At 41.2% G+C, this 26,522-nt stretch overlaps 2 protein-coding genes across 2 annotated transcripts in view; one reads left to right on the forward strand and one right to left on the reverse strand.

Moving 5' to 3' along the window:
* Positions 1–26,522, reverse strand: part of dph1 (diphthamide biosynthesis 1) — a 398,493-nt gene that overhangs the window by 119,950 nt on the left and 252,021 nt on the right. The window contains exons 2-3 of the mRNA XM_088345579.1: positions 17,761–17,875; positions 13,565–13,708 (exon numbers count right to left, since the gene is read on the reverse strand). Coding sequence (XP_088201705.1) covers positions 13,565–13,708; positions 17,761–17,815 — 199 coding nt within the window. The 5' untranslated portion in view covers positions 17,816–17,875. The remainder of the gene's footprint in view (positions 1–13,564; positions 13,709–17,760; positions 17,876–26,522) is intronic.
* rtn4rl1b (reticulon 4 receptor-like 1b) overlaps positions 18,213–26,522 on the forward strand; it is a 303,765-nt gene continuing 295,455 nt past the window's right edge. Inside the window, exon 1 of the mRNA XM_088345578.1 lies at positions 18,213–18,735. Coding sequence (XP_088201704.1) covers positions 18,723–18,735 — 13 coding nt within the window. The 5' untranslated portion in view covers positions 18,213–18,722. The remainder of the gene's footprint in view (positions 18,736–26,522) is intronic.

Raw genomic sequence — 26,522 nt, forward strand, 5'->3', positions numbered from 1 at the left:
ACAATACAGAAGCTCACAAAGAAAAAAGTTTAGTCGGACAAACTTGAAGTCATACCAAAAAGATTTCAACCAAAAAGTTCTGAAAACATTCCCGTGCCAAAACCATACCATTGCTCGTCACACTCAAACATTTGTTTCAAAAAGACATCCTGAAAAAAAATGGAATCGCCCTGCAACCCCGTCACACAGCAACTATTGTTGAGAGTAACCAACATTTCTTCAGTTCATCAACAGAAAAACCCTCAAGAGTAGCTATTTATTAAGAAAAGTGAAAAGAAAGCAATCTGAAAGACTTGCAGCATAGAGAGTGGAATTTTCCCTGTGATGAGGCACAAAGAATCCTGCTTCTGAGGCCAAAGAGGCAAGAGTATCATTTTGGACTCAAGCGGTAGTTGATTTGCAAATATTGCTCTTTTATGTCAAATTGTATACTCGTAATGAAAAAATAAGGGGTTTTTTTCACCTACTGTCTCTTTCCTTGTCACAACCTTTGTCAAACAAAGTATTATCTGTATGTAATTTACAGGTATCTTAGATCCAAATACAAAAGTTGTTTTACTTATGACTACCCTTAGTTGGATTGTATTTCCATCTATCCATCAATTATCTGCACTGCTTATCCTCAGTAGGGTCGTGGGGGTGCTGGAGCCCACCCCAGCCATCCCCGGGCAGTGGGCAGGGGACACCCTGAATGGGTTGCCAGCCAATCACAAGGCACACAGGGACAGACAACTCACTCCCTCCCTTATTCACACCTAGGGACAATTTGGACCGGCCAATCAACCTGACATGCATGTTTTTGGAATGTGGGAGGAAACCGGAGTGCCCGGAGGAAACCCACGCAAGCACGGGGAGAACATGCAAACTCCACACAGGAGGTTCGACCTCATGGACTCAGGACTGTGCGCCGCACACGCGCTAACCATTGCGCTGCCCTGGAATGTATTTGTTTATGAAATGAAAGGATCTGCATTTTATATAGCGCTTTTCAAGTCAATGAAGACTTCCCAAAGCGCTTTACAATGTGCTTCACATTTCCCAATAGCGGCCGTGCAGCCATGTAAGGCGCTAACCTGCTTATTGGGGGCATTAGGGCTTTAGTGTCTTACCCAAGGACACTTCGACATGTGACACGGAGGAGTCGGGATTCGAACTGTGATCTCTTGATCCCAAGACGAGCGCTCTACCTCCTGAGCTACTATGCTTAAGTGTGCTTTCTATTATGAGCAACATGTAGAAAATGACAAGAAAACGTTGCAACAACTAAGCTATAAACATCAGTGGTCCATTTTTACTAGGAAGGCAGCGAATGAGTTTTAGCTGAACAGTGTATAAAAAATATTTTTCAGGAACAGTATCCGTTTTAGTATATGCAGTGGGATATTGAAAAATGGTCAACGGGCAGGAAAGAATGAATGAACCGTGCTTTAGAACATCTTTAATGATGATGTTAAATAAATGGGCAAAGAAATACGAGGTAGTCAATAACACGATGAAAACAAGAAGTTTCCCAACTGTGTAAAAGTGCGATTGATCCGAAAACTTTTTTCAAGGTATCCTTAATGTTTATTATTTTTTTGTTCCCATTTCTGAAAACTGGATTTGTAGAAAATAATAAAAGGAAAAGTAAAGAAAACCGGCTTGTCTGTGTATGAAAATACATCAAGGTCTCAAACTCAATTTAATGGGGGCAGCAAGAGCTAAAGCCTGGGTGAGGTGGAGCAAATTTCAGTTTTTCACAAGTAAAGCACTGAAAAGAACGTTCAACCATCCTCATATAACGTAAATTCTGGACTATAGAGCGCACCTGATTATAAGCCGCACCCACCACATTTTAAGAGGATAACCGCTTTTGTACTTACACAAGCCGCACCTGTATATAAAACGCATGCGCCCACCTCAAAACATGTAACACGATCACAAAATTAACCCAAACCCTACTTTGAGTCCTGCGATTTTAACTGAACATAAAGTACACAGTTCAAAAACCACAGCCGTCAAAATGAACGGAAAATGATACCGGTAGTTAAGATTTGATGCAGACCTGCAGAGTCCGGGTCCCGTTAAAAGTAATCCAAGGAAAAAAGTCTATATTTCCAAAGGTAAGGGTGGGAAAAATATATATCCACTATTGTCTGCCGTGTCCACAAACACTCACTTTTACCGGTCCCCACTTCCCGTCATCCCCCGCGTCTGTTACGCCCCTTCTTTTTAATTTTCAGTGCAAGACTTATCAGAATAAGTGTCCAAAATAAATACAAATAATTACAAAATTATACAGTTGCAAATACATATTATACATGGTTACACATATTTACAAAGAAAGACGGTACACCGAGAGTTTTCGAAGCTTTAATAATAATATTATAACTTTCATCCCAAACCGTGTCTGTGAAGGGTAGCAAAACGCTACTAACAACACGCTCGCAATACAGTTAGCGCGTCTGTTAAAAAAAACATACCGTACATGTAGAAATCACGGTAAACCGTTCTCATCTTCCTCCCTATAACTGTCGTCATCAAAGTTGTTCTCCTTTAGTATGGGAAAGAGACTTTATCATATAGACGTCGTCCCACGCTCCCTTATTCAAAAACACGCTAGCAACACGCTCGCGAGGTAAAGTTTGCGTGCAGTAGCTCTGTTTCCATCTTTATCGGACTGCTCGACTGCGTTTGGCTTGTAAGCTGCGTCATGTGCCTTGAAATCGAGCGCCGCTGGCGGCCGTTAGAAAAATTACATAAATTGGCCGCATCACTTAATAAGCCGCAGGGTTGAACGTTTGGGAAAAAAGTAGCGGCTTATAGTCCGGAATTTACGGTAGTAACTTTTTCTACACAAGTTTTACAAATAAAACAAATTCAGAACTTATATGAAAATAAACCAATCAGTAAAAAATGAATTCATCATTTGCGTTACCTGCACTTACAGGACAGTGGAATTATTTGACCACTAGATGTCACTGTGTTGTGCGAACCAAATGGAGTGCTACAAATCAACGAAAAGAAGACAAACGACAGAAAATTTGTGGCCAAAGCACAACATTTTGCTTCAAATTATTTTGCCCAGACTTTCATGTAAAAAGAAAAAAAGAAACAAATAAAAGAAAAAAATGGGTGAAAAGAAGTAAGAAAAAAAGACGGAAAGAAAAAAATTTAAAAAAACGGAGGAAGAGAAAATCCGTATTTGGAAACCAGAAAAGGGAAATTGGGAAAAAAACAGAAAAGCGAAAAAGAAAATGAATCAAGAAAGGAAATTAAAAATAAAAGGAGGGGATTTAAAAATGTACAAGAAAATATAAAAAAAAGTATGTCAGCTCCCTTGAAGTGAGTGTGTAAAAAAAATGCAAATTTCTGGAGTATTTAAAAATGCACGTTGATATGATTGTTGACGCGTCTTTTCTTTTTTTTTTTCCAGTCCACTTTGTTGATTTTAATTAATGTATTTTTGTCGCACGAGAAGGCGCTAAATAATACACACGGTCCTCAAAAACATCATCCCACGGACCGCAATTGGCCTAGGGGTTTGCTTTAAAACCCCTGCAATACATATTTTCTAACTAGCTAAATAGGAAGCAAGCTTCCCAAATCTATTCACTATTGGTATTGTTTAAGGAGCGATCTGCATTTATTTGTCATCTGGCGCGGTGTAATGTCAGGAGATTCTCAGCGCATGTTGGCTCTTAGAAAGATACAATAGATTACAGTAATCCCCGGCTGTATAGAGGTTTACTTTTTTAAGTTTTGATATTCTGCAAATTTTGTGTTCTGCATTCTGGTTGCTCTGCCTTCCTCCCTGCTTCTGCGTGTCTGTGCGTCAAAAACATGGTGGTCTACGTTGTACACGAATGTAAAACAACTTGACCTACCTAAGTACAAATATTTTTCAATGTTGAATTTCTCTAAAAGACATCATGTCAACAAATAACTTGACCCATAAAAGCACCAAAAGGCAGATGATGATCGTTCTATCGCATACAAAGTTGGACTTCTCCACATGCTGAAGGAAGATAAAAGCATCCATCCATCCAACCATTACCTGAACCGCTTATCCTCAGTAGGGTTGCGGGGGTGCCGGAGCCCATCCCAGCTATCTTCGGGCAGTGTGCAGGGGACACCCTGAACTGGTTGCAGCCAATTGTATGCTAACTCATCACCTTGGGAAAATTTTGAGTCACCAACAAACCCATCATGGTATGTGGGAGGAAACTCCACGCATGCATACTCTGCACCTGGATTTGATCCCCAGACCTCAGATCTTTGCTATGAACATGCTAACCACTCAGCCGCCGTGCCCCCCCTAATTACCGTAAATTCCTGACTATAAGCCGCTACTTTTTTCCCAAATGTTCAGCCCTGCGGCTTATTCAGTGAAGCGGCCTATTTATAGAATTTTTCTAACGGCCACCAGCGGCGCTAGAGTATAAAAGGTCAGATTAAGACCAGTAGAATATGTGCGTCAAGAAAGACTGCAACCTCTAAGTTTAAGCATTCAATGTTTGTAAAGTTAAGGTACGTTCCGATATTGAGGAAGACGTCCTTGATGGCGATAGTTATGAGGAGGAAGTTGAGGACGATCTACCGTGAATTTCACAATTAAGGGATGCTTTTTCTTAACAGTCAGGTTTGATACATTGCGAGCGTGATCCTACTAGCGTGTTGGTACCTTTCAAAGGCACGGTTTGGGATGAAATGTATGTTATTATTATTAAAGCTTTGAAAACTCTCTCGGTGTACCGTCTTTCTTTGTAAATATGTGTAACCATGTATAATATGTATTTGCAACTGTATATTTTTGTATTGTATCTATTTTAGAGATTTATTCTGTTATGTGTTCTACGGACGAATCAAAAAGAAGGGGCGGAGCAAACGCGGGCTGATGGGAAATGGGGTAAAGCTGAGTTACCGGTAGATCTGTCTGTTGTCGCAGCGGACAATAGTGGATATATATTTTTCCCACCCTTAACTTTGGAAATATACATTTTGTTTCCTTGGATTACTTTCAACGGGACCTGGACTTTACAAGTCTGCATCATTTAAGGGCAGCGTATTATGAACTGACCGATAACAGATAATGGATAATGAATAAAGAAGTTAGAACAATAACCCTTAAAAAATCCCTCCCCCCCAATCATGGAACTTACAGTCTGGTCTGGGTCGAACTTGTGATAATGTCACAAGCTTTAATGCGGGCGCACGCGGCTTATACATGGGTGCGGCTTGTATAAGTACAAAAGAGGCAAATCACCTATAAAGTGGTGGGTGCGGCTTATAATCAGGTGCGCTCTATAGTCTGGAATTTACGGTAATCTTGAATTATTGTTTAATATGTTCTGCAGATATTTATTAATTTTGTTGGTATTTATTTGAGGTGCATTGACACAAAACCGAGCTAAAGACACTTGCTGAGGCCTCGAGTACAACTGTGTAAATATTCTCAAAAAATCGGTTCAGCTAGTTTTGGAGCCTGAGTGACATACAAACACACACAGACACGCAAAGATCGGGATTTATAAAGTAGTTTGGATTCGATTAGATTTAGAATTGACAGTTCTATATGGAAGTTACAGCACGGCAGCGCAGTGGTTAGCGCGTGTGCGGCACAGTTCTGGTGTCATGAGATCAAACCTTCTGTGTGGAGTTTGCATGTTCTCCCCATGCTTGCGTGGGTTTCCTCCGGGCACTCCGGTTTCCTCCCTCAATCCAAAAACATGCATGTCAGGTTAATTGGCCGGTCCAAATTGTCCCTAGGTGTGAATGAGCGAGTGAGTTGTCGGTCTTCTGTGTGCCCGAAGATAGCTGGGATGGACTCCAGCACCCCCGTGACCCTACTGAGGATAAGCGGAGCAGATAATGGATGGATGGATGGATATATACTAAAGATTTTGACTTGGCGGGACCTTTCTGAAACACAACCCGAGTAAAAATCGAGGGATTATAGTGCAACGCAAACATGAGGTAACGATGGGGCGGCAGTGGCTCAGGAGGTAGAGCGCTCGTCTTGGGATCAAGAGATCGCAGTTCCAATCCCGGCTCCTCCGTGTTACATGTCGAAGTGTCCTTGGGTAAGACACTAAACCCCTAATGCCCCCAATTAGCAGGTTAGCGCCTCACATGGCAGCACAGCCGCTATTGGGAAATGTGAAGCACACTGTAAAGCGCTTTGGGAAGTCTTGACCTGAAAAGCGCTATATAAATGCAGATCATTTCATTTCATTTCTCAAGTTACACTTTAAAACATTTCCTTAGAGGATGCTTCCTTCACCGTGAACACGTGAAAATGAGCTTCAGCCACTGCACTGCACCACAGTTGTCACATGCCAAATTTCCCAAGACTCGAGCAGAGGCGGCATTAAACAATAAAAGCATGCGATGGAGCGGGATATGACGTGATAGATGGAGCCCAGCCCGAAGCGGAGGCAAAAACCCACCGTACCGCCAGAGAGGTTTAGAGGTCAAAGACAGACAGTGACAGACAGGTCATTACACGAGAAAGGGCGCTTTTATTAGTGGGTAAAGGTTTCCCAACACGCGGCTGACGGAGGCGGAGAGCTGTCTCACTGGATGCCTCCAGCAAGAGGGTGAGGAGCATGCTGATGGTGAACTGTGACTTGTGGGGTTCACTCACCCCAATTAACTGCCAAATTCCAACGATTTCCTCAGGAATAGAATTTATGATTACAATATTTTATGTTTTTAATGTACTTGGACATCAAACATCTGGAGCATATTTGACATAAATACAGTAGAGCCATGGGATATGGCATCCCTACCTTACACGTTTTTTATCCTTTAATGTGGATTACGATGTTTTCCGGCAATTTTGCAGCATTTTTCCCATTATACGACACCAACAACAAATTATTTTGTGTGCCCAAAAACTTTTAACATTTAAATGTCATGATCACTGATGCGAGGCACCTGAGTCGGCTCTTTTGGCGCCAACTGCCTCGGATGCCGATTGGCTGCGCATCTCTTTTTAAACCCCTGCCTTCCTGTCATCCATGGTCAGTCCGTCTGCACACCTCAGCCCCACAGTAGGCAAGCTCTTTTTGACCCTGACTCTATCCTGTCCTGACTCCCGTTTGATTCCCGGCGCTGACCCCTTTTCTGAACTCGATTACGTTTCTGCTCCACCGTCCCAGCCATCGAACTGTTCTTCTCTTGTTCTCGACACTGCCTTTGCTGGGTCCCTTCGCTGGTCAGTCCGTACTGTCGGAGACCAGAAACGGAGACAGGACCCACTTGCATTCGTTTTTCTCAGTTTTATTTAGAGGGAGGAAAAGGCTTGCGCCCACAATCCGGTGATCGTCGTTCACGGGTAGCAGATCGCTCGGAAAGCGGAAGTGTCACTTCCGTGGCGAGTGAAGGCAGTGTCGACAGCGAGAGAAGAACAGGTCGATGGCCGGGACAGAGGAGCAGAAAGAGAGGCTTAGTTCTGGGTGAGAAACCTCTCCACCAAATAACTTATTTTATGAGAAAATGTATCACAATATGGCTTCAATTAGATCAAAAGTCATAAACAACTTTAAGGGCTTTTAAAATAATTGTCCTTGGCATTTAGCATTTTAACATACTTCTGTTTTTAATTTCAAGGCAACGTATGTGGAAGTAAAACTGCACGCCGGATGTAAAATAACATGGAAGGCAAAATGCAGACTACATTTGATTAAATCCTCAAACAGAAAATGAAATTATAGAGTGTCTAATTAAAATTACAGCGTGGTGAGTAGGAGAAAAAAAGATGGACTCACTGTTTGACTTTATTTTTTTTCAGCACGCATGACTAATTAAACATCACACAGCCAGAAACAAGACCACGCAACATGCAAAATGTCAATCTAAATTCAAAACATGTTTTGTTTTAAGAAAATCAGTTAAAGAAAAAAAAAACAGCCTTTGGGATTTCTTTCCCCTTCTGTTTAAGCGGCCCGGAACATTTTGAGATGAAAACAATCTCCTCATCGCAGCGATTCTTTCCCGTCATGCTTTGCCCAATGGAGCATGAAAGTAAATGTATTACAAAAAGAGAATGAGAAGTCGCTAAAAAAGACAAAAAAAGGGAAAACAACTCGACATCATACTCTCCGTGTTTTAGCCGTAGGAATGATTCGAGAGAAGACTGTGGTGTGAGCTTCATATTTAGCTGCTTGAGTATCGCAAGGACCTTGGAAAACACAGCGACTCCCAGCGTGTTCCACAAGTCTCACTGGGAAAGGCGGCCTTCTTTCAAGGATGCCGTGACACTTCAGGGCCGCTTTTTGCCATCTTGGAGCCCTATGCATAGCTTGATGAGCTCTTTGTTTTTCTCTGCCGACTTGATTTGAGAGTCATATTTCTTAGAGTGTACTCAGTGCCTCACATGCATAAAGCACAATTGCCTTATTTTCTACACTATAAGGTGAACTGGATTATAAAGGCACACACCCAAAAAAATAGTCTTGTGTGGTATATTTTTCATGCATAAGGTGCACCGGACTATAAGGTGCATGAAAAATTAATAAAATGCATTACTACGTGCCGTGACCAAAATCTCAGAACATTGGGAATCAGACCGAATAGTGGTGGTGAGTGTGCCGATACATTACCACTAGATACATATGACATGCAAAACTATTTTAGACCTAAAGCCAATATCACATTGCCAGCAAAATGGATTTGCAGAGTTTTCAAAAAAAAGGGGTTAAGAGGTGGAAAGACTTTAACCTGTTTAATCGGAATGCACTATGCAAGGGTTCCTAACACTTTGAGAGAAAAATTGTGTGATAAAGTCTAATGCCTTGTTGGATTTCATTTGTACCACTGGTGGTCTACTGGTTAAGGTTGATTCCCATTTCATATAACAGTGTCTGAAACTCATGACAGAAAGTTAGCAGACACCAGGGCAGACAACTCTGAAAAGTTGCCTGCCCAGCCATAAAGTTGCCTGCCCAATTTTTCCCAACTTGAAACACAATAAGAGGACTCATCGCAAAAAAACAACAACATTGTTGCAAATAATTAAGGATTGATAATCAGAATATATAACAGAACAACACTTTAAAATTAAGTTTATTATAAATCTACTTATAACATTATTTGTATGTATATGACATCGCTGTTTTCCATCTGCCATCAGTATGTACCTGTATTTACTCATCTTCATTCATGCAATGTTTGCGTGGCGTCGTCTGCCACAAGCCACGTGAACTCCTCTTTCCACGATGCTTTTAATGTACGTTGACGTTTTGTAGCGTCATAAATTTTGGTAGCTGCTTTTGAATATTTCTTCTGGGGCTGAGGTTTTGGCTTGATTCCTAACCTCTTATCCATTTTTCTTGTGTTCTCTGTGCATCTACTTTGGAAAGTGATATGCAAATGCACGACTTTATAACCCTCGGGAGAGTCCTGAAGCACAAACTTATTCGATGCAGGCTTCTGATTGGCTGCCGAGTATGCAAATTGCCAAACGAACCGAAATTTCCAAACCGAACGAAAATATTGAAGTCGGAATAATGCAAACATTTGATTTGGGGGGGGAAAAAAATGTTGGCCACCCGCGGAGACGTTTTGTAAGTTGTACGCCCAACGTAAAAGATGCACGACTCGGGCGTCCCGGCAGTCATTATTTCAGACACTGCATATAATCAGTTTTTTAATTTAGGTCAGCGATGGTTATCGATTGGATGAATCCTTGTACAATCATTGCTCAAACACAGTAAAACCCTGGATTGTAAGCATACCTATAATTACTGCATGCATTTCCAATCTTATTTGCCATATTCTGTGGTGTATAAGCTGCACCATAATATAAGGCGCATTTTCAGGTGCGCCTTATAGTCTGGAAAATACGGTACATTTTTGTTCACTCAATACTTAACATGAACCATTCCTGTTATAAAATACACAAATGTCAATGTTACAAAATTAAAAAAAAAAACTGGGACATGCAAGAGACTACAAATACAATATGGTAGCATTTATAGTCGCCCATAACGTGGGCTGACAATATAACCACCTAAGACTTAAACGAAAAGGTCAGCTGGCTCAATTGAAACGACATTTTATGAGACACTTTGTGCTTTTGAAACTTTTAACAATGCAAAACGCTTTTACAGGCTCCGCTCAAAAAATAAATTTCCAAAGAGTCATTAAAATGTCCGAACACAATTTCAACCAAATGGATGGGTAATTTGGCAAAATTATGTTGTCACAACTTATTTTAAACATGATTACATTGTCGATTTTATCTCGATTCTTTGAGAAAGGTTTTCACAATTAATTAGCAGATTCATAACAATGTCCTCCCATGCTCTACCCCACCAAAAATATATTTTAGGAAGTGCATTTATTTTCGGACTGGCTTTGTAATTTTCTCCAATCAAAATGTGTATGGGGTAACATGAGGCATATATTCAAAAACACTATCATTTGTAGCTAGCCACTGTGTCCGGAATGCTGGCGTTAGTAGGAAAGGTCTAAGAAACTAGCATTAGTGGCAAAATGATTTCGACCAGAATAGAACAGTCTTTATTGTCATTGATTACAACACAATGCAAGTTGTTAACAAGATTAGAAATAATATTTTGAATACAGAACTCAGAGAAACATAATATTATGATACACTAGCCAAAATTGTATGTTTATCAGAAGATAGTGCCTTGACTTTAGCAGCAACATTGTGCAAAAGTAAGAGCAAAGAAATAAAATATGAATGTAATTTGTTTCATACATAGTCATGACATTTTGCATTTTATGTTGACAATATTTGTGTATTATTTGCCCTCATGTAGGTTTTAGATCAGGGGATAGTGTCATAATAGTCTGTAGTTTGCAATAATCTGTGGTCTGATTAAGGGTGTCACAAATAAACATGACTTGACTTGACATTAAATGCTTAAGCGATCCTAGTGGCTAAAGCAAGGTTGGCCACCAAAGTGATGCGATTCACTAATCTATATGTGACATCCGCTTGCTATCCATAAGAATATTAAAAAAAAACATTTTTGCCTTTGTGAGCTCTATTACTTGACGATTATTGGGTATCCCAGTCGCACCCACAATGAGTTGGAAAATTACAACCTGGTTAGTTCAAACAAAAAAAAAAGAATTAGACGGTTAGAAGGGAAATACATTTTAATAATGATTATTTAAAAACAGACGGTAAGAAAAAACACAGAAATGTTCTCGCAACATGAAAACCAAAGAGTGCGTTCCTTTTTTCCAAGGTAGACAGAAGAACAGATGGACGCTATCAGCAACACAAGGGGCAGAGGTGATAAGTTGTCTGGCTTTAGAGAAGGAAGCTGAAGTTTGATTTAAAAGGGGGAAAAAAATGAGACACCAGGCAAAAAACGTTGGGGGGAGCAGTCTTTTGAACGCTACCACTACTGCATTGCCATCTGTGCAATTTCACATTTCTTCTACATCTAAGAAACTCCAGAAGCAAGTGCCAAATGTTTTTGTTGCCTCCCACTGCAGAAAAAGGTCATTATTTTTTCTGGATTAGTTGTTCTCCATAGACTAGCATGAATTTGACTTAAGCATTGTAAAAAAAGAACAACTCTATGTTCAAATCAAGCAGCACTTTGACAAAGTAGAAAAAAGGTAGGAGAGATCCGATTTATCGACCATCCTCTGCATTGGTCTGAATTTTTAAATTGTGTATGGTGTTGATTAGCTGATCTGTTCTTAAACAAACTGATCATTTCTACCAATGTCATATTTAATCTTCTTATTATAAAATTATCTCTATTTTGTTGGCGTGCCACATAACTGCCACAATGTTGACTTTTCCCTCTCTTGGTTATCAATTGACTTAGTGATAACCACCTTATTTTATTTGTGAGTCTGATAGTGTTTTGGATCCAAAGGTGTGGTTAAAGATGGGGGACATGAAGGAGATGCTGTGGGGAACAGGGGGGCTGGCGATCTTTGACTGCTTTGCTGCACATTGTTCCTAAGCTGTTCCTCCATGCACGCTCTGTGAGCTGTAAGAGCGCCAGAGGACTCGGCAGGAAGCAAGTTCCTCCAATGAAGAGGGGTTCATCTGGCTTCTCTTCAGAGAGTTCTTCATGTGGTCTTTGAACCGAATGCTGTGCCCCAGCAGCCAAAATTGGTTTTGTGTCCTGATACACTGACTGCATTCGGCAGCTGCCTGCCCTCACCAACACCTCTGCGAGTGGGACTCTGTCCCTCCATGTGATCCCAAGGATCTTCTAGAGATACCTTACAAAGAAGATCTCCAGGCAAGTGGTGCCTGTAGTTGGCCCATGCCTCACATCCATACAGTAATGTAGTAACGCATACTGCTCTGTGGACCAGCATTTTTAAGTAGACTCAGAGGTTGCTTTTCTGGAAAACCCATCTCTTAGATGACCAAATGATGCTGATGCTTAGCTGAGGTGGTTCTGCATCTCTTCATCCAATGAGTAAGTGTTAGATATCAGAAGGTGGGCATCGTAGGCAACTGTTGCTGTGGGGGTTATTGGGTTTGGTCAACACTGGACTGACAAAGTACCTCTTCTTTGGGTTGATCATTAGTCCCATTCTGGTGTATGCAGTTACAGAATGTAGACTATGTCGTTATCAACAACAACAAATAATAGTATGTTCCCTTCTCATTGTCGTAAAAGCTCAACCGATATAATAATCTGCCATACTAACTCATATTATTGACATTGTTATGATCACGATATTAAAGAGATACGTCATTATGGATACGGCAGCCTGACTTATCAAGTATCAGTGATCGAAAGTGCCAAGATAGTTTTGCAAATCATAGTTAAAGTTAGCTGTTTAACTTATCACAAGTGCAATATAGAGTACAGTTTCAGTATTTTAAATGACAATGATATTGAGACGTTTAGTCAACTAGCTTGAGGCTAATGCTAAATAGTCCTGACATCACATCGCGGTACACTGGCACGAGGTTATATAAAGGAACATAATTAACATATATATTGCAGATACAGATTATTTATTTTAATTTTGATTGAAAAATAAATAAGCAGGGCAGCACGGCGGCGCAGTGGTTAGCGCATGTGCGGCACAGTTCATGTCTTGGGAACCTTCTGCGTGGGTTCAAATCCAGCTCCAGACTTCCTGTGCGGCGTTTGTATGTTCTCCCCGTGCTTGCGTGGGTTTCCTCCGAGCACTCCGGTTTCCTCCCACATTCCAAAAACATGCATTTCAGGTGAATTGGCCGGTCCAAATTGTCCCTAGGTGTGAATGAGCGAGTGAGTTGTCTGTCCCGGTGTGCCCTGCGATTGGCTGGCAACCAGTTCAGGGTGTCCCCTGCCCACTGCCCGATGATTGCTGGGATGGGCTCCAGCTCCCCGCGACCCTACTGAGGATAAGCGGTGTAGCTAATGAGATGAGAGATGAGATGAGAAATAAATAAGCAGATATGAGCATTTAAGTTGCAAATTTGATTACGTAAAACTTTTTGTTGTTGTTGCTTTTAAGACTCAAGTAGATGAGTTCCGAATGCCAAGTTTTCATTTTGTGACTTGGCCCATCGAGATCGGCTTATAAAATATGCACTGCATCCCTAGCGAGAGGATGACTTCAATGCAGCGGGACTCACCTCTGGTTGCCTTTGCTTGTCTCACCCGCCACACAGTTTTGGGGATTTCAAAGTTGTAGTTTGCAGGTAAGGCTTTCATGGCTTCTCGCAACTCAGGATCCTGAAGTATTTCATCTGGAATTTGATTTGCCACCCGCCGAGGACCTTGGACAAAAGAAGAGCAGTTACTAAAAAAGCAGAAAAACTAAAATAATAAAAAATAAAAACTTCTAATCAATGGAACCTTCTAATCAATGTTATTGCAAATTAAGTTGATAGGCAATTAAATTACAATTTGAAGGTAATTAACTTAAAAATACCGCAACTAGTTCTGGCTTATATCGAGCATTTGAGTTGTCAGTTATAATACAATATCACATTACTCTTTCCGGCAGCACGGCGGTGCAGTGGTTAGCGCGTGTGCGGCACAGTTATAGGGTCTTGGGAACCTCCTGTGTGGGTTCAAATCCAGCTACCAGACTTCCTGTGCGGAGTTTGTATGTTCTCCCCGTGCTTGCGTGGGTTTCCTACGGGCACTCCGGTTTCCTCCCACATCCCAAAGACATGCATTTCAGGCGAATTGGCCAGTCCAAATTGTCCCTAGGAGTGAATGAGCGAGCGAGTTGTCTGTCCCTGTGTGCCCTGCAATTGGCTGGCAACCAGTTCAGGGTGTACCCTGCCCACTGCCCGATGATTGCTGGGATGGGCTCCAGCACCCCCGCGACCCTACTGAGGATGAGCAGTGCAGCTAATGAGATGAGATAAAATTACTTTTTCCAGAGAATGTGAGGTTTCCTTTATTAGCATCCTATTTTTTTATTTGCTAATGTTGCATCACGCATTCGAGGACTGTCTCAGAAATCATTTTTCATGATATTCTAATATTTTGAGATGAAATATTTCAGTTCTCACCAAGATCAGCAATATTAACACAATAAAAGGCTAGCGATATTTTAGTGTAGTTGTAATGAATACAGAATGTATGACATTTATTTTTTTAAACTAAAATAAGGAACTTCATCAAAATATACTAAATGAGGCAGTCTTGTATGTTTAATTGAGAACTTAGGACAAGGGGGCGCCAGATACTGTCTGCGAACACTCAAGTAAGGTAGCCTGTGCATCGGCTCTGAAAGCAGCTCTCCAGTGTTGTGGCATTGCGATTTTAAAGAAAGTTTGATTTCTAACTGGAATGTGAAATCATTTACATGATCCACATCTTTAAATACATGAACAATTCAGTGTTTCCCTTAGAACTTTGTGAGAACTTTGTGGGTGCACGGTCAAGAAAGTTCCGGGCATGCTACCCAGGAAGAAAATTGTATACATTTCGTGACAGATACGTAGCACGAATACACAACATGGCATTTGCGATCATTTATATAAGAAATCTTAATGTTATTTTGATTCACTTCAAATTTACATATAGAGAGATCCCTCTGTTTTTGTGGTTATTGGGGACCAGAACCACCCACAAAAAGTGAAAATGAGCTTTTCCCAGCCACTCCCAAAGAGAGTAACACCTACCCAACACAGAGCGCCCTCAGAGCATCTCTCTAACAGAACACAATGCACCATACAATTACATTAATGACAACAAAGACAAAATAAATTAATTAAATAAGTTGCGAGCGAGTGATCTGGCAAAACCGAAGCTTGAAGTAGCAAAGGGTCTCTGTATATATCCATCCATCCATCAACTGCACCGCATATCCTCAGTGGGGTCGCAGGAGTGCTGGAGCCTATCCCAGCTGTCTTTGGGCAATGGGCACGGGGACACCCTGGACTGGTTGCCAACCAGTTGCAGGGCAATTTAGACCAGCCAATTAACCTGACATGCATGTTTTTGGAATTTGGGAGGAAACCGCAGGGCGTGGAAGAAACCCACACAAGCACAGGAAGAACATTCAATCTCACAGGAAGGCCGGTAGCTGGATAGCATCAGAACTGTGCCGCGGACCCGCTAACCACTCAACCGCCGTGCTGCCCTCTGGATATATACACAGTGGAACCTCGGTTTTCGAACGCCTCTCAGTTCAAACAAATCGGTTCTCGACCAAAAATTTCGAGAAATTATTGCTTCGCTTTTCGTTCAAAAAATCGGAGTTTGAACGCCGGTACGCTAGGGGCGATGCTGAGCGGCGTACGGGTGTAGATTGCCCCCACCCCTCGTGAAGAACTGTTGTCACGTGAGCGCGCACTCATTTTTGCTTTCGTTTGTAATATCGGTGAACGGAGTGTTTTAACCCCTAATTATGCCTCGGAAGAAGGTCGAGAAAAGAAGAGTAGTGCGTACAACTATTGCATTTAAGAAAGAAATAATAGCAAAATATGAAGATGATGTGCGAGTTTCCCTTCTTTCGAGGGAATAGAGCATGGCTTCTGCAGACCACCACAAAGGTAAGAAATCCTATTCATAAATCTTTTCTTTATCCTTTAACCGCTCACCACTTGTTGTGGAGACCCGGGTGCTAAATGACGTGTAAACGACCTGATTTTTTTATTTTCACACGTTCATGTTAGCGTAATCTTTCGTACGGAAGTTTACGCTAACGCGAACGTACAATTAGCCTGGGTTAGCTTCATGTTTACTTTCATGGTAAACGTTCAGGGTGCGGATTAAAACGATTTTACATTACTTTTAATGGGAAAAAGGTTTTTCTGTGATCGACCAAATTGGTTTTCGAACATGGTTCTGGAACGGATTATGGTCGAGAACCGAGGTTCCACTGTATATGTGCTGGAGCCCATCCCAGCTAAACTCGGGCAGTGGGCAGGGGACACCGTGAATTGGTTGCCAGCCAGTATTCTACAATTACATCAAATCGCAATAGTTGTAAAATCGCAACTATCAAGAATGGTGATATAAATCAAAAAGGCACCTTAGTATCGCGATACAATTGAATTGTGACAAAGCATATCGTCGCACCCTTAATGGGAAACACTGCAATTATTCTTAGTTGTTTTAAATTAACCGATCATGCAAATGTGCCAATAACTCAGTGCCTTTATCCAAGTCGAACGTTTTAGTGGTTGACTGAGCTTATTTTAACGTCACTTCTAATTAAAATGTGGTCATAACATAATAGTAACGTAGTAACAACATAACAACATAATAATGACATTTTAGCTAACCTGCATTGGCTCCCTGATAGCTTAAGATGAGATTTTAAGGTTCTGTTGGTACTATACAAAGTCATGCATGGACTTGCTCCCTCATATCTTTCAGATTTAATTTCCCCCTATGTTCCGGTCAGAAGTCTTCGCTCTGAAAATGCTGGTCTACTCGTGATCCCAAGACCCAAGAAGAGATCCGCAGGTTCGAGAGCGTTCTCCATTCGGGCCCCAGTGCTGTGGAATGCTCTTCCCCCTGAGATTCGATCTGCAACCTCAGTGGAACTGTTTAAATCTAGGCTTAAAACACACTTCTATTCTATAGCATATGAATAACCTATATTTTATGTTGACAATATCTGTGTGTTATTTGTTATTGCAACATCCATTGCAGCCTGGTCATCCTGAAGGGGATTACCTCATGTGCGGTTTCTTCTCAAGCTTTCTTCATTTTCCTCATGTTGATGTTTTTGAGTTTTTCCTTGCCCTCATGTAGGTTTTAGATCAAGGTGTAATAATTAGTCTGTGGTTTGCAATAATCTGTGGTCTGTGCAGCTCTTTGAGACTCTTTGTGATTAAGGGCTATATAAATAAACATGACTTAACTTGACATTTGTTAATTTATTAGGGTGGGTTTTCTGAAGTATGTCTCTGCATTATAGAGTTTTGGCAGCATTTTGTTGATCTCTTCTCACGCTTTTATCTAAATAAAAACCAATACAACCAACAATGTATACGCATTCTTGAATCAGTAACCACATAACACAAACACCTTATACAAAATGATTGAGAAACCCAAGTGGGATGTTTAGGTGACGCTGTACGTATGCCGGGATAACTTCGTACGGCTGTAATATAGTTCATTTTTGAAGCACTTAATAGGTCTACTATAAATTAAATGCATTAAATTCGTTTTGTTATGAGAAAAAAACTCGCCTTTTGATAAAGGATATACAGTTAAATAGAATGTTTACATCGTGGTACCTAGTCATTATAACCTACTTTTCATCAATTTACGAAGCAAATTATAATATGTTGGTTACCACATTAGGTTACTTCATCTCAGTACCCTCTCGACACAATTATATTAATTAAGAAATTACCTGTTGTTGACTTTTTGACAGGAACAAGTTGCACGTCGCGCGAGGGAGTCGCCATGTTTTTTTCAAACCGCAACGAGGAAAGAGTCAGGGAGAAGCAATCGAGCACAGACAAATAGATTGAACTGCGACGAGCACCGAGTGATGATGGATTAAGATGTATACGGACTGAAAAAATAAATATATTTAAATATGATTAATTGGAATGTAGAATATATGTGCGTGGTTTGAAATAAAATCAATTCAATGCAAATATTATTTTTGTTAAAATTCTCAGGAATATCAATCGATCGTCTCGCTATTTCCACGGGATTTGAGCGTTTTATTATCGCTCCATTGAAGTTGACAAGGAGTTTTGGGCAACGCTTGAGTGAATTTCCCTGCTGGTGTATTTGTCTGGCACTCTTCTGTGAAAGTGGCTGTGGCTTGAGGAGAAAGGAGGGGAAGGAGGAGGAAAAGGGAGGAGGAGGAGGCGGCACAACATCACTTTCTCCCTCCTTGAGCGCAACGGAGTGCTGCACGGATGCAATGCACGGACTTCTTCTCTCTTTCAAACACACACACACAACTCTCGTTATAATGTGTTTATTTTAGGGATGCACTCATTTAACCGGCCTTATTTGCTCCAGTTTTACAGTTTCAGTTTTGGGGACGCAGGTGCAGATGGAGCACCTCTGACTGCTCGAAAGGAGGATTGATGTTGTTTATTTTCCATGGGAGAGGCATTTTGTTGCCGAAGCTTGTCCTTGGAGTTCTGAATTGTTTTAGACTGAAAGGATCGCCCCGTTCACCTCGTCGGTTCGTTTGACGATCTCGTTGGAGAATAACACCTGCAAGACAGGAGCGACAATTCATTGACTCTTCGAAAAGAGAGAGGAGATTCTCCAGATCAAGTTCTCAAAGTCTGGAATATTTGAATCGATGATTTCTGGAGCACAGCGCAACAAATTATCATAATCGGCAACATGTTCAAAAGGGGTAAGTGGCTTTTAACTTGTGTATTTGCTTAATCTAGTGCGCAGGTTGCGCCCTGTCACTAAATGCGCTAAATGCCTGCACGTGCACGTGCAAATTAACGTGCAGGGTGTTTGTATTTTTTTCTTTATCAATTTATTTTTGAGAGTGACTGCGTGGCTTGGATCAAATGCACATTTTTTGGAGTGTTCATGGTCGACTGTGTGCTTGTTGTAAGCTGATGCCGCACTGCAGTTTATATGACTTGCGCCTTGGTCATGAAGCTGAAGATTTGTTTTGATGGTGATCATTATTGCCTGAGCTGACAGTCCACAAGGTTATTCCCTCACCCCTTCTCCCCACCCTCGTACCTCCTCAGCCCTCTGGGCGCACGCGGAATGATGGCCAAGACCTATTTTCACCTCATATACGACTGAAAAGTATTGCATATCAAGTTTTTGCGATGAAAACGCAGGTTGAATTGTTGATTTGATATCTGTAGAATATGGATGGCAACAGTAAGACATGAATCCTCATACGTTCTCCCAGCTGTCTGTCACCATGATGCAACAATAATTAAGGGTGATAATCCTACTAAACCTTCCACTAAAAGAGGACAAAATGGCTAGGTTTTATAAAAATATCCAAGCATGAATTTGCATTGAGGTCACAGCTATTATAGTTACCATTTATCTTAAACAATAGTTATTGTTATAGCAGACAACAAGATGTTTAGGGCTTTCCTTTTCATTGTCCTTGCACCAACAATGTCCACAAGTATTAAAAAAACAAGACTTTAAAACTGCACTGCCAATATCACAAAACATGTTTTGCAATGTTAGCGCTTGGTAGAGTGGCTGCAGTTTCGTTTTGGACCAGACGTGGTAGTCGTGAGTAGAAAGAGGAGGCATTCTCTGCAATGCATTTAATAAAAATTAGGTGTAGCTCAGGTGTGGGCAACCTAGTCCTTAAGGGATACAAATTATCAGCTTGTTAGCAAGCTGTGCAAGAGCTTAATAAGGATCCTGATGATTGGAATCAACTGAATTGGTGTAAAGTAACTCCCAAAACATGCAGGATGTGCAGCTTTTGAGGACCCGGGTTTGCCCACCACTGGTCTAGCCAGATACAGATTTCAAAAATAGATGTGCTCTTGTGGTACCGTTTGAACTTTAAGACATCAAAACACAGTTTCCGCTCCAAGTCTATAATACATTAGTTCACATGATGCTATGGATGTTTTTGTGTAAAAACATAATATTTGAGTCGTGCTCACATGGTTCTTTGTAATTAACACAATACTAAATTGTTGAATTCACTGTGTCTCATATCAAACAAAAATCTGGGTGCTTGGAGGCCAGAAATGAGTATCCAGTCTCCTAGCAGAAGGTCTAGTCAATGTTTATCAGGGTTTGGTGGCAATTTCAGAGAATGTTAGACTCTAATAATTGTATGTGTTTTACTTTTATTGTAGTACTTAGGTTTGGGGTTGCAGATCAAGGTATTACTGACCAATTTAAGTAGAGTTGTATTTTACTTTTGGGTACAATATTTGTAATAATGTTCTTACAATAGTTACGTTTTCACAGTTTGACTTGTTATAGTACTGTTAGGGCTTGAAACCTTAATTTTTCATATCTATGTTAAAGATTGAGAAATGAAATTGTGAGGGACAGAACTGGAGTAGTAGTGGAACTGAGCAAGCATGTGGATAAGAGGGTACTCGGTTGGTTTGGACGCATGGAGAGGATGGATGAGGAGTGAATGTTGAAGAGGATCTACAGAGCAGAAGTAAATGGAAGGAGACCAAGAGGGAGGCTGCGATTGACGTGGATGGATGGTGTTGTGAGTGCACTGTAGGAAAAAGGTCTATATGAAATGGAAGCTAGAGCTCTTTTTGGTGATCGGAATGAGTAGAGAGGTGTTGTAAAAAGGTAGTGGGATGTTCAGACGCGTTCAAAGGGATGGGCAGGACACCCCTATGATGCAGCAGGGGTAAACCAGTGAAATCTGTCGGGCCCTGCTGTTGAACAGAAGAGTGTGTTGCCTCACCCTGACCCGAGTGACATGGCCGCTTTGTTGTGTCCCGTTTCATCTGGAGGGACGAAAGCATGACCAACTCTGGTGCCAAGGTGCTTAACTTGTGTTTTTTGCTATTTTTCCCTTTTTATTTTCTTCATTTTTGTATGTGTTTGTCTTGCTGTTGGTCACCCCTCTCGAGGGAGTCAACCAGGGTAGATAGATAGATAGATGTTACATTTTCATATTACCTATTTGACTGACCTTGCGGTTTTCAATTGCATTTCTTGCTACTTTCAATAGATTTTACTAATGAAATATAGATATGAAATTATATTCAAGCAAATGAAAAAATAATGATAATGCAAAATGTACGGTCAATGCAATATGCAAGTGAACTGAAATTGAAGTTCAAGCAACATGTGAATTTCCCTGCGGGGATGAATAAAGTATCAAATCTGTCTGTCTGTCTGTCTGTCTGTCTGTCTGTCTGTCTGTCTGTCTGTCTGTCTGTCTGTCTGTCTGTCTGTCTGTCTGTCTGTCTGTCTGTCTATCTATCTATCTATCTATCTGTCTATCTGTCTGTCTATCTGTCTGTCTGTCTGTCTGTCTGTCTGTCTGTCTGTCTGTCTGTCTGTCTGTCTGTCTGTCTGTCTATCTATCTATCTATCTATCTATCTATCTATCTATCTATCTATCTATCTATCTATCTATCTATCTATCTATCTATCTATCTATCTATCTATCTATCTATCTATCTATCTATCTATCTATCTATCTATCTATCTATCTATCTATCTATCTATCTATCTATCTATCTATCTATCTATCTATCTATCTAGACATCTATCTAGACATCTATCTAGACATCTATCTAGACATCTATCTAGACATCTATCTAGACATCTATCTAGACATCTATCTATCTATCTAGACATCTATCTAGACATCTATCTAGACATCTATCTAGACATCTAGACATCTATCTATCTCTATCTATCATCTTTGGTAACTATCTATCTATCTATCTATATCTATCTAACATGATTGATGAGTGGAGATGTGAGAATTTTATGACAAGAGGCTGGCCTGCTATTAGTACTTATAATTTACAAATAAAAGCAGATAACAGTTTTGGGGTGATATTGGGCCCCCTGCCATGCATTTGATATGCCCCCCTGAGATCCAAGTCTGGCAGTGGCCCTGATATGAATTGAGACCAGTACTGTGCAGAAAGCATCTTTCAAATCACGCCATTTCGCAGAATTGCCAACCGGTCTGCCATGCGGGGTGAATTATGCAGAGGCGAGTCTGAGGAGTCATTCTAAATGCTCATTACGCCACAGCCACAAAGACGCATCTCCCGGTGGCCTTTTTTTGTGCACCCTGGCACCGAAACGCTGTATAGAAAGATACCGGCGCTTTTAGTCTGCTTTGTCGGAGCCAATCTGTTTTGGGCGCGCTCGTGTGTAGTGCGCCTCAGGGGCAGCCAGAGAAACAGCCTGTTTTCCTTTGCCATCGCATCGATTATTGCTGTTCCAAGAGCCGAGATGAAACGCACCGTGGTGATAAGTGCTTATAGCTGGAACAGCTCGGAGGGAAGGGCCATTGTGGGGAAAAACGCCTTCCGAAAGTATGGCGAGGTTGTGGATTGTCTGCTGGAACCCAAGTGAGTCACCGTGCGTTATTTATGAATGCGGGAGGTTGGCGAGCGTTCAAGTCCTTTTTTTGGGTGTCACGCTGATGGACGAGTTGATTGGAAAACAAAAAAAAACCTGTGACGGGGGTGTCGACATCCTTCATAACCGATTTTAATTCCCAATGAGGAAAGCTGGAACAGGGATCTTCAACCTTTTAGAAGCTTAGAGCTCTTTTTTTTCCTTGCATTCCAAAAATGACAATTTATCATCTGGTAAGTGTTTGGCATGTTTCTTTAAATGTCATGAACCGGAACAGGATCAGGACCCAAATGTGTGACATTTCTCACACAAGCTTTTATTTTACGGGAAACGGGGAGTCATGCACGTTAGGCAGCGGTCTGGCGTGGAAAGACAGGAAGCCAGAGACCGACGAGATCAATTTCAATTGCCCGAGTTGATATCGGACAGATGGGGTCGATACCGGACAGGATGGGACAGACAGGATTGATATTGTAACAGGATATCGAAATTAAACAGGACAAACTAGACGGGAATGAAAACTTGAGAGAATAATAAACAGGACAAAAATAGACGGGAACCAAACTGGAAACCAATATTAAGCACCATATGTTTTTTCAAACGTGTATATGTAGCATGCTATATTGTACATGTGTTTCGTTATATCATATAAATTGTTAAATAACATTTTGTTGTGAGATACTGAGTTGCTCGACATGAATGAGGTTTATTATAGAAAAAAGGTAAAAAATGAAGTAGCTTGGCCGTTCACTGTAGAAGGAAAAAATACATGCAAATAGAATTAAGTAGAATTTTCTTATTCAAATTATGAATTAATTTTCTGCATTCAATTATTGTTGGTAATATACTGATTAAACGGATAACCACAAACCTGTCTTTTTTTTTTCATTTTCTCTTTTTATACTTCATATAAAAAGCAGTAGCTCAGGACGTAGAATGCTCGTCTTGGGATCAAGAGATCGCAGTTCGAATCCCAGCTCCTCCGTGTTACATGTCGAAGTGTCCTTGGGTAAGACACTGAACCCCGAAAACCCCCAATAAGCAGGTTAGCGCCTTACATGGCTGCACGGCCGCTATTGGGAAATGTGAAGCACACTGTAAAGCGCTTTGGGAAGTCTTGACTTGAAAAGCACTATATAAATGCAGATCATTTCATTTCATTTCATTTCATGTTTTTCTTAACTTCTTTATATAACATAATAATTTGTAATATAATGCATCAAAGCAAGTGAGCCGTTTAATGAGTTGAGCCAAAAAAGCCGGTTCTCTAAAAGGAGACGGACTTCCTTTCACTACATAAGTAACACAAGAAATCCGAGGCGGCAGACGCATGCGCACAGTAGCATCAAACGCTCGCTTCGTTTGCAACAAAAAAAACGATACCGAGACAGAGGCTTCCGCGGCGAACTCGTTCGACTTGATTGATTTGCCGTTTTGTGATAGTCTGTGTATACCGGATGGTACCCAGAATTGACAAATTTGCGTTTTTCCGTACAGATTTGCCTGTACGTTGTCCACGTCTTAAAATGCATAAGAAACGTACTTTGTACGGCAAAAACGTACAGGTTGACAGGTATGTATTTTTTCCCCTCAGAATATTTTCCCCATCTCCCACCTCATTCAGGACAAATTAATTTGAGGTAGAATTTCCTTCCGCCTGCCAAAAAAGGCGAGCCTACCGCAGCTCGCCCTGAGTCGGCCACGAGGCAGCGATGTGTCAGTTTTGGCAGGAACATCCTGCAAGTTCTGTGATGAATTTGAATGACTTTACACCTAGAATAACACATTGCAGGGAGCCTGCTTTTTGCATGAGGGCCTCGGCACTGGCTGTGACAAATCCACCGTTCGCTAGCACATACGTCGGAGGGGGGGGGCAAAAAAAAAAGAATTTCCGTGATTCATGTGCGGTAGCTGCTCAGCGTGACTTTTTATGGTGGCTGCTTGTGGCTAATTATTACGCTAATCAAGTGAAAGAGTCAAATTTGGCTTGAAGTGACATCTGGATGCCGACTGGTTTCTTCAATGGAGGCCTGGGGGGCGTTTGGTGAAGGGTCTTTGTGTTGTACAATCTGGGGATTTGTTTTGATTGTTTTCCCCAGGGAGCTAATGGATATAGGAATGCTCAGTTTCCAAGTCCAATCAAATGCGGTGATTGGCGTCTGTACTAAAAGGGGTTCGTAACAATAATGTGTGGGTCTCCCAGTGTTCATTTTACCTCTGAAAAGTGATGGGTCCCGGGGACTCGCATGCCCAAAAATCTATGGGTCCCAACAGAGATCTACGGGTCCCCAAAATTTAGCGTCATCGAGGTTGAAATTGTAAATCAGCTACAAATATATAATATAAAGCTATATATTCATTCAGTTTTAATCATCACAGTTTACTGGTAATACAAATCAGTTATCACCTCAAGATTTTTCAGTTCACAACAATATTGGATATTAGCTTATTTGTGGTTTTCATTGTCGTTGTGCCGATCCAATGTGCTTTTCTGAAAGTTCGTATTGTGAAATGATTTATGCAATCCAGTTTTTTTGTCAAGCTGGGTGCACGCATCACAGAACATGTAGCCTCCATTATCATCCTCCTCATAGCGTAACCAGAAATATAATTGAGTCCATTTTGGCAGAAAAGTCCTTTTTTCTTGCTAGGAGTATTCTTTTGTTTATTTTCTTTCATTGAGTCGTTCGCTCCAACACGCGTGTTTTCCCTGCCTTTGCCATCTTCTGAAGAATTTCTCCGCCGTTTTTTTCGTGCCGGAATTATTGCTGTTGCTATCACTTTCTGCATTGTGTTTCCACTTATTACTGACACTGAAGAAATGACCAATTTTGTGGTGATTTTCACCTTCCCTCGACGACAACCACCACAACAATGACGTCATCTCGAATCAATGAGATCCCGTTTGCCGAGATCGGCGTGCAGACAAAAACTCGAACCGCTAGACCAAAACAACAATGGCGGATCTGCCTGATGAAAAGTTTGGAGTGCGGTAAATCTTTGTTAAAAATAAAAGTAATCGGGTAATAATGACAATTTTGCGTCGAAAAAGTTGCATCCCGGGGACGCACGTTGATGCGACACTATGCGTCCCCAGCAAAAATGATGCCTCTGGGACGCAGGGACGCGGGCAAACGAGAACACTGGTCCCAAGAACACCTGTGTAGCCCACGGACAGGTTCTCAAAATGTCTCTCCAGTTATGGGTTATTGTCTTTTTCCAGGAAATATGATTTCTATCAGGGATGATGTTTTATTGATTGTCTGAGCTTTCGTTAACCCTATGTCAGAACCCGAACAGGACACAAGCCTTTTATTATCTGGGAAATGGGGAGTCATGCACGTCAGGAAGCCGGTCTGGTATGGAAGGATAGGAAGCCAGAGGCCGACGAGATCGATACCAACTGCCCGAGTTGATATCGGAGAGATGGGGTCGATACTGGACAAGGAGGGACAGACAGGATGGACAACAAATCAGGATATCGATAACTAACAGGAGGAACTAGACGGGTAACAAAACTGGAGAAAACAATAAACATTACCAAAATAGACGGAAACAAAACTGGAGCCCAAAATTAAACAGGATAAATATAAACGGAAACAATACCGGACTTAAGATATCAACAGGAAATCAGGACCTAGTAAGAACCCACGTCTTGTGGGGCAGAAGTTCCTTTGACGGGCTGACAACCAAAGCAAGAGAGCGCCTGGGTCGCGGGGTGCTAGACCCAATTTAGGTAATCATTATTACATATGTATCTATTTATCCCAAAATGTATTCCTGTATTTATTTATTTTTATTTTTTATTATTAATTGCCTTTTTTTATTTCAAAATATTTATATTTATATTTACTTGTTTCAAAGGTTTCTATTGATCTCAATCAATCTATTTCTCTCTCTCGCGATTTCTCTCTATCTCTAGTTCTTGAACTCTGTCTCTCTCTCGTTAGCTCGTGTGCGGCACAGTTCTGAGGTCATGAGATTGAACCTCCTGTGTGGAGTTTGCATGTTCTCCCCGTGCTTGCGTGGGTTGCCTTCGGGCACTCCGGTATCCTCCCACATTCCCAAAAAATATGCATGGCCGGTCCAAATTGTCCCTGAGTGTGAATAAGA

Source organism: Urocampus carinirostris, chromosome 10 (genome assembly GCF_059441175.1).
Source record: "Urocampus carinirostris isolate Australia breed hairy pipefish chromosome 10, RoL_Ucar_1.0, whole genome shotgun sequence".
NCBI lineage: Eukaryota > Metazoa > Chordata > Actinopteri > Syngnathiformes > Syngnathidae > Urocampus > Urocampus carinirostris.